This window comes from Rhamphochromis longiceps, linkage group LG16, assembly GCF_057381845.1.
Source record: "Rhamphochromis longiceps isolate RC_006_pf linkage group LG16, R_longiceps_female_GT1.1, whole genome shotgun sequence".
NCBI classification, from domain to species: Eukaryota; Metazoa; Chordata; class Actinopteri; order Cichliformes; family Cichlidae; genus Rhamphochromis; species Rhamphochromis longiceps.
Window position 1 is genome coordinate 3,035,029 of NC_140572.1, and position 11,689 is coordinate 3,046,717.

At 41.9% G+C, this 11,689-nt stretch overlaps 1 protein-coding gene across 1 annotated transcript; it reads right to left on the bottom strand.

Moving 5' to 3' along the window:
• Positions 1-44: 44 nt before the first annotated feature.
• lg16h2orf76 (linkage group 16 C2orf76 homolog) lies at positions 45-10,161 on the bottom strand. The gene is made up of 5 exons (XM_085383787.1): positions 9,968-10,161; positions 8,036-8,086; positions 2,732-2,769; positions 2,263-2,344; positions 45-539 (listed from the first exon to the last, which is right to left on the bottom strand). The coding sequence occupies exons 1-5, from the start codon at positions 10,095-10,097 to the stop codon at positions 463-465; spliced, it is 378 nt and encodes a 125-aa protein (XP_085239913.1). The 5' UTR covers positions 10,098-10,161; the 3' UTR covers positions 45-462.
• Between the last annotated feature and the right edge of the window lie 1,528 nt (positions 10,162-11,689).

Sequence of the window (11,689 nt, forward strand, 5' to 3'; positions counted from 1 at the left end):
AGCATCTTTCTCTCCATCTGTGTTTCAAAGAGGTCTACATCGTGTTCTTGAACCGCACAACATTTTATTAGCAAAAGTATCCACTCACAATTACATTGGCAACAAAGTATGAAAAAATATAAACACTTCTGAAAACATCTCTGAATTACACTGAGAACACAAACATTTTACTCATGATCAGAGAGCAGAGCGAATGCTGGAGATGTAACATTGTTCCTTAAAACCTTTAAAACTTTCAGCATATCTACAACATCACCAACAACAGAAAGATGTTCATAAAAGTCATATTCACATAAAATAAAAAAAATATTAATATTAAATAAAAAGGCCTGTTAGTCTGCTGGATAATAAGCTTTGACTTTAAAGGAGAAAAAAAAATCCCACAAATGAAAACAGTCCAGTAGCAACATGACAAAACTTGTTCCAGGCAGACCTGTGTATATGAACTGTCCTCTGACGCAGTCACCAGGCAGTTTGGGGGTTTGCTTTATAGAGACTGTAGTCTGCTTTCCTGAAGAACGCCACTTCTGTCTCATGAGCTAAAGAGGACAAACATGTCAAAGTTAAAACACACCTCAGATTTTTAAACAGGTATGTTCAGAAAGTCTTCCATTTTTATGAAGTTTGAAATGGATCACAGTCAATCACAGCTCTCCTTCATATAAGTCAGAAGACAGTTATTTTTATTCATTATCCTGGCTGCATGCCAAATATCCTTGGGCAAGATACTAACCCCGTGTTTGCCTACTGGTGGTGGTCAGAGGGCCCGGTGGCGCCAGTGTCCGGCAGCCTCGCCTCTGTCAGTGCGCCCCAGGGCAGCTGTGGCTACAATGTAGCTGCCATCGCCAGTGTGTGAATGTGTGTGTGAATGGGTGAATGACTGAATGTAGTGTAAAGCGCTTTGGGGTCCTTAGGGACTAGAAAAGCGCTATACAAATGCAGGCCATTTACCATTTACCATTTATTTTTTTAATGGACAGTTGAGGTGGGATCTGAGATGTGTCTTGACTGAACTGCTACTAAATTCATAAACTGCCCGTCCCACAGCTGGTCGTGTATGTTCGAGAGAAGAACAACAAAATGTTTAAAGATTTGCCTGCTGAGTGTAACATACCCAAACTGGATTAAGGCATAAATCTACTGACAGATTAAAAAACAAGTCTAAACAATGCATCGCAGTCAAAATGATGAAGCTAGGTAAGCAGAAACCTGAGAGTCACTGTCCAGTTCCTTTATAGAGATGGAAGAACCTCACTGAAGGACAACTTTTGCCATTCAATTCTATTTATATCTTTATATTTATTTATTGAAATCATTTGTTTATTATAAGGTAAAGACGTTAAAATGATACACAGACAACTGAGCAAACCCCAAAAATCATACGGCCTCCAATCAGATATTTCAGTCTGACATGTTTTATTCATTTACAAAGGAAACTAAAATCCACTCAGTTTTGGTTGTTATGAAGAACTGTGTTTAGACTGCTCTGGAAACAGCAAACTGAACAACGATGAAATCACTGAATGCGCATCACGGGCCTTTCTCACTACATGATATTCAAACCACATGTTATTATTGTATCACTACTTCTATTTGAAATTCAATTTGAACAGGGTGAATTTTGGGGCATTGTGCAAATAGACTGAAAGGTTTGGGTTTAGAAACAATGAACTCGAGCAAAAGGCAACAGTGAATATAATCACAGGCACAAATGTAAAAAGAGATGTTTTGAGTCGCCCCTTATTTCTTTGTATTTTCTAGGAAAATGGGAAATAAGAACAGGGCAAAAACAGCTTGTACAATTCTAACGTCACTGGGGTCAACACAGCTCACAGCTGACTGTTAGCTGGGATGTTACTCAAAGTTACATTGGTCGGCTGGTGATGGTGGCTGTGCTGATGCGAATCAGGCTCATTTTGACAAATTAGATTTATGATTGAAAATAATCTCTCCGTCTCTCAGACAGACATTGTTACTGATTTTGTTGCCTGTTATAATCAGGCTCTGGCTGCTGTGCTGAGGACAACACAAGTTTAGCTTTCGTGTCACTGTGTTCTTTGCTAGCTTCATGTTAGCATGTTTGTTTTGGACAGGCTTGCAAAGCGTTGATGTGTCAGCAGCATAGCGCATGAATTGAAAACAGTAAGTTGTTACATTACCACATTCATGAAAAAATGTAAAGTGAATACAGTAATGTGTTACTTTGGACCAAATTATAACCAACACTGCTCTACAGCAAACACTCAGCAATGCAAATCTTACCAACACCAGCAGCTCTGAGGGTTTGGCCTTCATGTAGAACCAGAGTTTCATCATCATCTAAACTCATCACTAACTCGTTTGTCTGAAAACAAAGGAAAAAAGATAAAAATTGCAAGTTTGAAATGCAAACTATTTCTGAAATAAGATTATATAATAACTGAAATAATATTTCTGGAATGTACGGCTAAAATTACTGAGTTGATTCTGAGATCAATCCCAAATTCTGAAAGTGGATTAAAGGGAATTAAATGATTTAGTTGTTGAAATACCAGCTGAGTGAACAGATTTTGATTTCCTTTATTTTCTCTCACAGGGATCATGCTATTACAAAAGAGGGAAGTTATATTAAAGTGGAAGACAAAATAGTCAGGTCCCTTTGAAAATGTCATTTTTTAAAGTACTCCTTAAGGGCAGACCACAACACTCGTGTGTCCTACAAGCGGACACTCCACAGCCTTCACACAGATACCTTTGCTCCATGAGCCTGATGGATAATCTTCATCGTGTCTGTAAGGGGAAAAAGGATGGAGTCAGATTCAGAGCACAAATTTCACACCAACAAAGTTTACATAGACCTTTGGTCAAAACTTTACAGATATCATGAAGGTTGTTTTCAGTTGTTAATGGTTTTTCTTCCCCCACTGTGGAATGACTGTACAGCAGACATCTTTAATGACCAACAAACAAGAACTGGGTGCAAAAGTGTGAATTTATTTTTACATTGTCTCTAATCCACACAGGCTCGATACACAACAGTGCTGTCACTCGACTTGCAGTGACCATCAAAACGATGAAAAAAAAAAATTGCTGTAAACGGTTTATTTTGCGACACCACGAAACAAACGATAGCGTAAAATGAAACAGACGTTTTTATATCGTCATCCGATATATGTCGTTGTATCGAACAGTCCTAGTATAAACCTCTGACCACAACTGTATATAATGATCCCATGTGCATTTTCTTTTATATCCAAATGTTCATAAAGTGATTACATTTATTTATACAAATACAATTTGATTCTGACTTTAAGAGCTCTGTTAGCGGGCCCTTAAGAGCATTGCCTCATCACAATAAACTAGCTAGCCATAGATATCAATATTTACTAAATAATAAACGATATTGTGCAGCACGCAAGATAGACAGCGCACAGTGTGCTTTGAGGCAGCAGCCAAGAAAGCTTTAGTCCGCGTCTGTGAATACCCATGTGTGCATACCTGTGTGGATCAGCATGCTTGCATTCCAAAGGTTTCTCCATGTAATGATCTGCTAGGGAGTGTGGGGGGGGCCACAGCCCCGTCCTCCAGGGTGTGAAGCGGGTATGGAGGAGATCAAAACTCCAGACATCCAGAGGCCCCCAGAACACAAGAGACCATGGAAGACCAACAGAGGGGCAGCCGCACCACTGTCCCAGAAAGAGCTGAGGAGAGTCCCAGATGAGGGCTCGCCCAGCAGCCGCGGAGCAGAAGTCAGGGGGAGTTGCAGTGACGCGCCCGTGAGCTCCGCCGGCCCCCAGCTGCGCCTGAGTGACCGAGCCCCAGGCCGAGAGGCCGGGGGCACCCCACCTCCAAAGGGGCCCGAGCGAGCCCCAGGCCCCAGGCCCCGACAAGCGGCCGCCAAGGAGTGAGCCGGTGTGTACCCGGACGCCCACCCCCAGACACAAGTAAATATTGATATCTATGGCTAGCTAGTTTATTGTGATGGTGCTTTGTTTTCTCTATTATTATGTTACTCTTTGTTGTTTGCTGTCTCCTCTGTTTGTTTTTTTTGTTTGTTTTTTTTTTTTTTTCTCCATACAGGTGACCCAGGAGTTCTTTTTTTTTTTTTTCTCTCTCTCTCTTCCCCCCCCCTTCTCACCGTCTCTTCTCCCCTTTGGTTTTCTTTCTTTCTCTCCCCCTCTTTCTCTCATTCATTCCCCCTGTCCTATTTATTAAAAAAAAAAAAAAAAAATGACAAAGGATGAACTGAAGCTCTGCCATCACGTAATGTCGCATACTGCTGTTTCTGATGTCATTTAAAAAAAAAAAAAAAAAAAAAAAAAAGAGCATCGCCTCACTCTATGTACATTTCTTTAAAAGTCCCGTTCAGCATGGATTTTTTTGTCTGTTTGTTTTTTTGGTTTTTGCCCTTCATCGCCGTCCTTCTTCCCCGCTGTTTTTCTTTCCCCAGTCAAGTCTGTCCCGTGTGTAGCAAGTGAAAATAAAATAAAATAAAATAAACAATAAAAGGTGAATCAAATAGGCTGGGGTGGTCCATTTAGTAAAGTAAATCCGTTGGGCATCTTTCTTTGCCTTTAGACAATAATTCTGATGGCAAAAGAACCAAACAGGACAGGCTGGGAAAAAAAAAAAAAAAAAAAAAAAAAAAAAAAAGGTCCCGTTCAGCCCTGAGATCCAGCAGGAACAAGAAGCACTCGGTGTGTGCAGCTTTTACACTGGGCAATCTTTACCTTTTGTATATATTCGTTTTATTGTCTTAATCAATCAGATAAGCACTTTATTAACAAGGGAAAAGTCGTTAGAGAGCAAAAAGGATTGCACAACACAATTTTATAATGCAATAATTAGCTTTAGTCATGTTTCCTGTCCTTCACAACTCTTGTGAGAGCTGTGTTCACTAGTGATGTGCAACTCCACTGATTATCTTTCTGATCTGATACCAAGTAGAATTCAGGGCGGTATCGACGATACTGATCCGATACTCTGTACAAAAACGTAATTTTTCATTGTATTTCATAATCCAATAATTAATTGTATTATGTAACTGTAATAATAATATAATAATATTGCTTCATAATGATTACAGGACATCAGATTACTTGTTCTTATTGCTTAATAATGCAGAGTTCATCATATAGAAATAAAAAACTGAAGTTGTGGCTATTTGAACACATTGCCTGCCTGCAGCACTGAAGGACTCCGTGAGAGACGTCTGTCTCGCCCTAGCAGCACCTGTCCCTGTCCTCCTCTTCAGTCTCAACATACGCTCGTCATATTCTGTGATATGATTTACTCTGAGGTGTTTGACGAGGTCAGTGGTGTTGCCACAACAGCTCACTTTCTTGCCACATGTATCGCAAACCGTGTCGTGGCTGTTTGCGGAGATAAAATACGTCCACACATGACTCCGTTTCACTCAGCCATTGTTGTGAGTGCGCACGCCAGCGGCTGCAACACATTTATACAGCCGTGTTTCACACATGACTATGTAGACGATCCGAATGATATAGTTTCTTTCCACTGTGTTCCTGTTAATGATAAACTACAAATTTACCCTAAATTACTAAAATATCGATGAGAATCGATTCTAGAACATAAATTACTGGTATCAGAAGAATCAATATTTCAATATCGATTTGCACATCACCAGTGTTCACACTCCAAGTCGAACTCTCTCCCATGAAGTTCTGGACTCCACCAGGCTGCCATCTGTCATATTATTTATGGACAGAAAATCCAGGTGCAGCCAGTAGGCTAGCAGCTGAGTGGGAAACGAGTCTGAGGGCATGGTTCTCAGTCAGAAGGACCCACGCTGGATTTGGAGCAAATTTAAGTATCGGACTGTCTTGCTTGCAAGTAAGAGAAAAGTGAATCACTAGAGTAATGGATTGGTGCAGCGCCTGCTGTGGCTACACCCACCTATGGTCACAAGCTGTTAGGGCTGCTCAATTATGGCAAAAATGATAATCACGATTATTTTCACTGAAATTGAGATCTCGATTATTTGACGATATTTATTTAACCCTTTAAGACCTACTATAGAACCAAGTCCGCCAGAGCTTATATTATTATCTTTTTACATGTTGTAGTGCCGTTTGTGGGAGCATTTCAAGTTGCTATGCAACTGTTATAGCCCATATTTTAATAATATGTCTGCATTAAGTCCATAGTAACTACATTAATTGCAAAAAAGTGCAATAAACTACAAAAAAAATTGAAAATCGTTTTTGTTTTTTACATATATTTCTACTTTGAGAAATTTAAGAGGTTTATCCCTCAAAACTTTAAATACAAAAAAGTTGCAAAAAATAGTTTACAACAACAGGAAATTTATTTTGAGTGTCTTCATAGTTTTATTTTGGAGATACAGCAATTTTTATATACTGCAGGAAAAACAAAAAACAATCCTATGATGCAAATTTGCAAAGAAAACAGCAGGTGCATCAAAATAAACTATTTCCAGCTGTGCAATTCGAGTTCTAAGCATCCCAGAAACTATTCAGAAAGGTCAAACATGACCAGTATAGGTTTTTAAGACCTACGAGTAAAAAACTACAATTTCCGCGAAAATGACGTCACTTCCGGTTTCGGGCAGGAAATGGCGGATATGCGGTAGTTCGCGCTGACGTCTGTTTCACTGTGGGAAGTGTTACGAACAGCTGATCGGATCGGCAAAGCGTGTTTCTGGAATATTATGTTTTTGTTCCTGCAAGCGCTTTTTATGCAATTTTTGTAAAGCTTTATGTGGAAGGAAACCGTGACCGAGGACAAGCTGATGGCATCAGATGTAAGTACAACTCCTCCGGGTTATTGCGCTAGCTTACACGGTTCAGGTTCTACAGGGATTTAACAATAGCTACACAAAACGGAGCATGCTGCTCTGACCGGCTTTAAAGGGTTAACAATGACTTTAAAAAAATAATGTAAAATAGTGTGCAACACCACTGAAGTTTTTTTTTTTTTTTTTTTTAACTCTTTTCAACCAACAGCAGTCACTCTCCTCTCCAAATAACTTCTGCTTAGCTTTCCGAGCTTCCCTCGGGTCCTCTTAATCAGCGGTCTCCAACCTTTTTTGCGCCACGGACGGTTTATGCCCGACAATATTTTCACGGACTGGCCTTTAAGGTGTCGCGGATAAATGAGGGAGGGGCTAATAATCGGCTCAGTCATTTTTAATGATCGTTGAAAGCCCAGATCGTAATCGTGATTAAAATTCGATTAATTGAGCAGCCCTACAAGCTGTGTGGAAATAACCTTCCCCCAAAGGGTGGCTGGTGTCTTAGAAATTTGGTGAGTAGCTCAGTCACTGGGGAGAGGGTCAGAATAGAGCCGCTACTCCTCTACACTGAAAACAGCCAGCTGAGGTGGTGTGAGACACCTAGGAGAGGAGTTCGTAATCTAACTTTGCCCCGTGTTTCACTATGGGAATCGCCTTGGTATGACCAACTACGGAAGCTCCAATGACACCACGTTTGAGCTGTGCTCAGGGCTCCGCCCCCTTATTCTAACACCACCGACCAGCCTCTCCTAACTCGGGATGGCAACATCCTGGGCTTTGCTCAGAGGTGTATCAGTCCAGTTCGTGCGGTTTTATAGGCTGGATGTTGCACAGTCATCCCTGGGTCAGTCAGTCCTGGAATCTAGCGCCTCAGGTCCAACCTGAGATCCTGGAGTAGTGCTGGAGCATAGCTTTGGGCACAATCCGGTAGTGGGCCATATCTCCCGTAGTGAAACAGAGCAAAGTTAGAAAAAGAACGATGGGTCACTTCATGGATCTCTGATAACAGAGTGAGATGTTTCACCAACACTTCCGTCCTTGTTTGGGTGCGGAAAGAAAGAGTGATTACATTTCTGTTCTGGTGTTCGTGTGTTTATTTAAATCATTTTGTATCAAGTAAACACATCACTACTGATGTTTAGCTATAACTCCAGGTAACTATGTGAGTTCTATGTAACAACAACAGCAATCTAAACATGACATGTGGGTAGGATGAGAACATTGCTCTAATGACAGCAGTAAAAAATTATGAAGACAATTGAAGTAATGCATACATACCATAACCATATTTCCTGAAAGGAGGTGGAAATCCTGGCCTTGTTGCAATATCTGAAAGAAATTGTTGGATTCAATCAAGATTTTATCTTCTTATTCATGTGTGAAAACACACAAGGTCGAGAATCCTAAAAAACTCGTCTAATAAAGACTCCCCATCTGTCCCACTGGGGTTTCTCACAGCTGTTTTTGTGTCTATGTGGGACACACACAGGGTGGAGCAACAGTTTGCTAAACACAATCACAGACTTTAGAGGGGAAAGCGCAGACCTCAGCCTCTGTGGGAGGATCTAAACGTATTCTACGCTCGATTCGACACAGCGAACACCACGAGACCGACTGCCTCTCCCTCCTGCTCTCCCCAGCCTTCACTCCCCTCAGACGCAGTGCCAGGTCCACCACAAAGACCGTTACAACCTGGCCTGAAAATGCTCTCTCCAAACTACAGGCCTGCTTCACACAGACTGGGACAGATTTGAACACCAGGAGCTAGAAACAGTCACAGGATCAGTACTGGACTACATCAAGTTCTGTATCAGAAATGTGACTGTGGACAAAAGCATTCGGGTTTTCCCAAACCAAAAACCAGCCAGGTCCGCTCACTTCTCAAAGTCTGTGACGCCATCTTCAGGTCAGGTGTCAGAGCTCTGTACACGGCTGCTCGAGCCGATCTGAAAAGGGAAACTAAAAAAGTCAAAACAGACCACAAAGGAGCACAGAGTCCCACCTGTCCAGCGCCAACACACAGGAGGTGTGGGAGGGCATACGAGACAAACTACAGAGGCTGTGAAAACAGAAAGCCTGAGTGTGCCGCTGGCAGACGAGATAAATCACTTCTTTGCCCAGAAACATCTCAACAGCAGCACTCATCTGCTCCAGCCCTGCTCCCATCCTCATCCTCACCTGGTTCCTGCACTGCTCCACTCACTGTAACAGAGGATATTCCCAGTGCCAAAGAAGTCTCCCATCACCAGCCTGAACGATGACCGCCCTGTGGCCCTCACGCCGTACTCATGAAATGCTTCGAGATACTAATGCTTCAGCACATCAAGGACCACCTTTATGTTCTAGACCAAAGACCCACAGACTCAAGAACAGTTTCTTTCCAAGAGCCTGAACTCACACATGCACTGAAGACAGTTTCACCCCAAATCCAAGGACTCCCCCCACACAGACTGCAAACTACGATCACGACTGTGCAATATTTAATTTATGTGCAATAACCCACACTGTAAATACATAACACCATTTATTTTTGCCCTATATCTGTATATTTTTCTTTTCCCACACGTTTGCACTGCAGCTCTGAATCTCACTGTACATGTGTATAGTGACAATAAAAGGCATTCTATTCTACTCTACTCTGTTCTATTCTAAACATGACATCACTGGTTTTGTTTGTTGCAGTCAACAGACTCACATTAGTTTATGTTAGTTAACCACAGAGTACCGAGAACTCAGCAAAATAAGAACACAAACTAAAACCAGTCTAAGGGCGTTGCTTCTGTGCTGCCTCTGACTGTAGCAACCACTCTTAGGTTAATAATATAAACTGCCCACTTTCACTCAGTCTACTGCGCAGTAGGCGAGTCTTCGTTTTTCGGCCCTGAAACAGGAAAATGTGCCTGTTAGCTGTGACGTTGGGGTTTGTGCCGCCTGTCACGCTCTGTACTGCCGCAAGAGGGCGCCAAACATGTGCTTAAAACATTAAGGACTTGTTTCTTATATCCACCTACACAGAGAGCAGGGCTCATTGTTGTAAATTAACCTTTATATATGAAGTGTTTCATATCCAGTTAAAACCAAAGAACTCTAAGTTTTGAAGCTCTCCCGTCCAGCTGCAGTGAATCCTGGGATTTCTGCCTGCGCAGTGTTTTTAAAGGTTTGTTTCGGTGAACAGATGCTGACACGGGGTACACACCGCACGGCTCTCACCGTCTTTGACGAGCTGCATGAAGTCCTGTACGGTCTGCTCCAAGCGGACGCCGTGAAACACAACCGGCTTGAAGTTCCTGTGTTCGAAGGACCTCACCAGGCGGACGGTGACCACAGCTTCAGCAGTCATGCTGCTCTGAACCCGAACACTCGTCTGGTAACGCGTAGCTGTCCTTCTTCCCCTAAGTTTTATTGGCGATTGGCAAACAATAAAATGGTGCATTACCGCCACCAACTGGTGTGGAGTGTGTACTGCAACGTCGCTCACAAATCCTCCAAAACAATTTACCCTGTTTTAAAGCCTGATAACTTTCACTTCTTGGGTCCTTTTGCAGTTACTCAATAAGATCCAGTTTCATTTGTAGGTTTCTGAGGTTTTGGATCAGTTGCCTTCTCTCTACCTCCCCTGTGTTTGCCATTCATTCACACACTGGTGATGGCAGCTACATTGTAGCCACAGCCACCCTGGGGCGCACTGACAGAGGCGAAGCTGCCGGACACTGGCGCCACCGGGCCCTCTGACCACCACCAGTAGGCAACGGGTGAAGTGTCTTGCCCAAGGACACAACAACCGAGACTGTTGGAGCCGGGGCTCGAACCGTCAACCTTCCAATTACAAGACAAACTGCCAACTCTTGAGCCACGATCACCCACATGTTCTGTTTCCTCTTCTCCACAGTAGTCACGTTTACCTGTATTATGTTTACCTGCCATGAATAAAGTCGTGTTCAAACCAGTCTGCCCAAAACTTTTCTTCATTTTTCGCCTTATGATACTCTTTATCTTTGTCTGACAGAAGTTAATAGCCAGGTCAACTAACACATTTTTGTGGCTTCCTTTGCAGCTCTGTCTGTCATTTCATGTGCTCTGACTCCAAAATAAGCTGGAATCCATAAAAAGCCAACTTTTAAGTCCCATCATGTTTATTCTGTAACACGTTTGCTGAACCTCTGTTGCTGTCCTTTTTCTTCTTGTTAAGTTTTAATGGCAGATAGCAAACATACCACAAACTGGTATGGACTGTGGATGGAAATGAAGGTTAAAACAAACAAACAAAACCCTCAAATCCTGTCAAACACTATAGTCCATCTTTAAAAATGTGTACTTCTTGAGTTGAAATAAATCAATAAGGTCTAATTTTCATGTTACTGAAGTTTTGCCGTTGTCTTTTCAGCCTCTGACAGTGCAAGCCATTCTTACTGACTTACGGTGTTTCAGATTAACTAGTGACGGTCAAACAGATGTGTGGTAGATTTGCTTTTCAAATGAAACAGTATTATGTCATTATTTTTGGCCTTCGTGCTTGAGAAATACCAAATTATGTACACAAAGTTCTGGAAATTACCACAACATTGTTCATGATTTAATTTTTTTCCCCATAACATCAAGAAATGTTCCACATTAATATCATGTTGCAACGTCACATCCTGTTACAGTAGTCTGCCTCTGTCTTTTCTCTGGAAATAAACACTTGGGGCTAAAATAGCTAATTGATCAACACAGCTGGAGAGAGCTGGAGGTTATATACAGTCTGTGTAAATGATGTGTTAACTTTGTTAATTTGACAAACATTTGTGGGTGACGCAGTAGCTGGACGAGTCTGCGACAAACATCTCAAACAGCAGGACGTTACATCCTGTGGTGTCTGTATGCAAGGCAGCTATGATGGTCATGGAGTATTTTACTTGAATAAATACAGATTCTAATGAATAGAAAACGGCC

What these genes read in the sequence shown, in the direction of transcription:
- lg16h2orf76 (XM_085383787.1), bottom strand. Translation starts at nt 10,097, where the DNA reads ATGACTGCTGAAGCTGTGGTCACCGTCCGCCTGGTGAGGTCCTTCGAA. An exon ending in CATGCAGCTCGTCAAAGACG is followed by an intron (nt 8,087 to 9,967) that starts GTGAGAGCCGTG and finishes AATTTCTTTCAG; the next exon opens with ATATTGCAACAAGGCCAGGA. An exon ending in TTTCAGGAAATATGGTTATG is followed by an intron (nt 2,770 to 8,035) that starts GTATGTATGCAT and finishes TTCCCCTTACAG; the next exon opens with ACACGATGAAGATTATCCAT.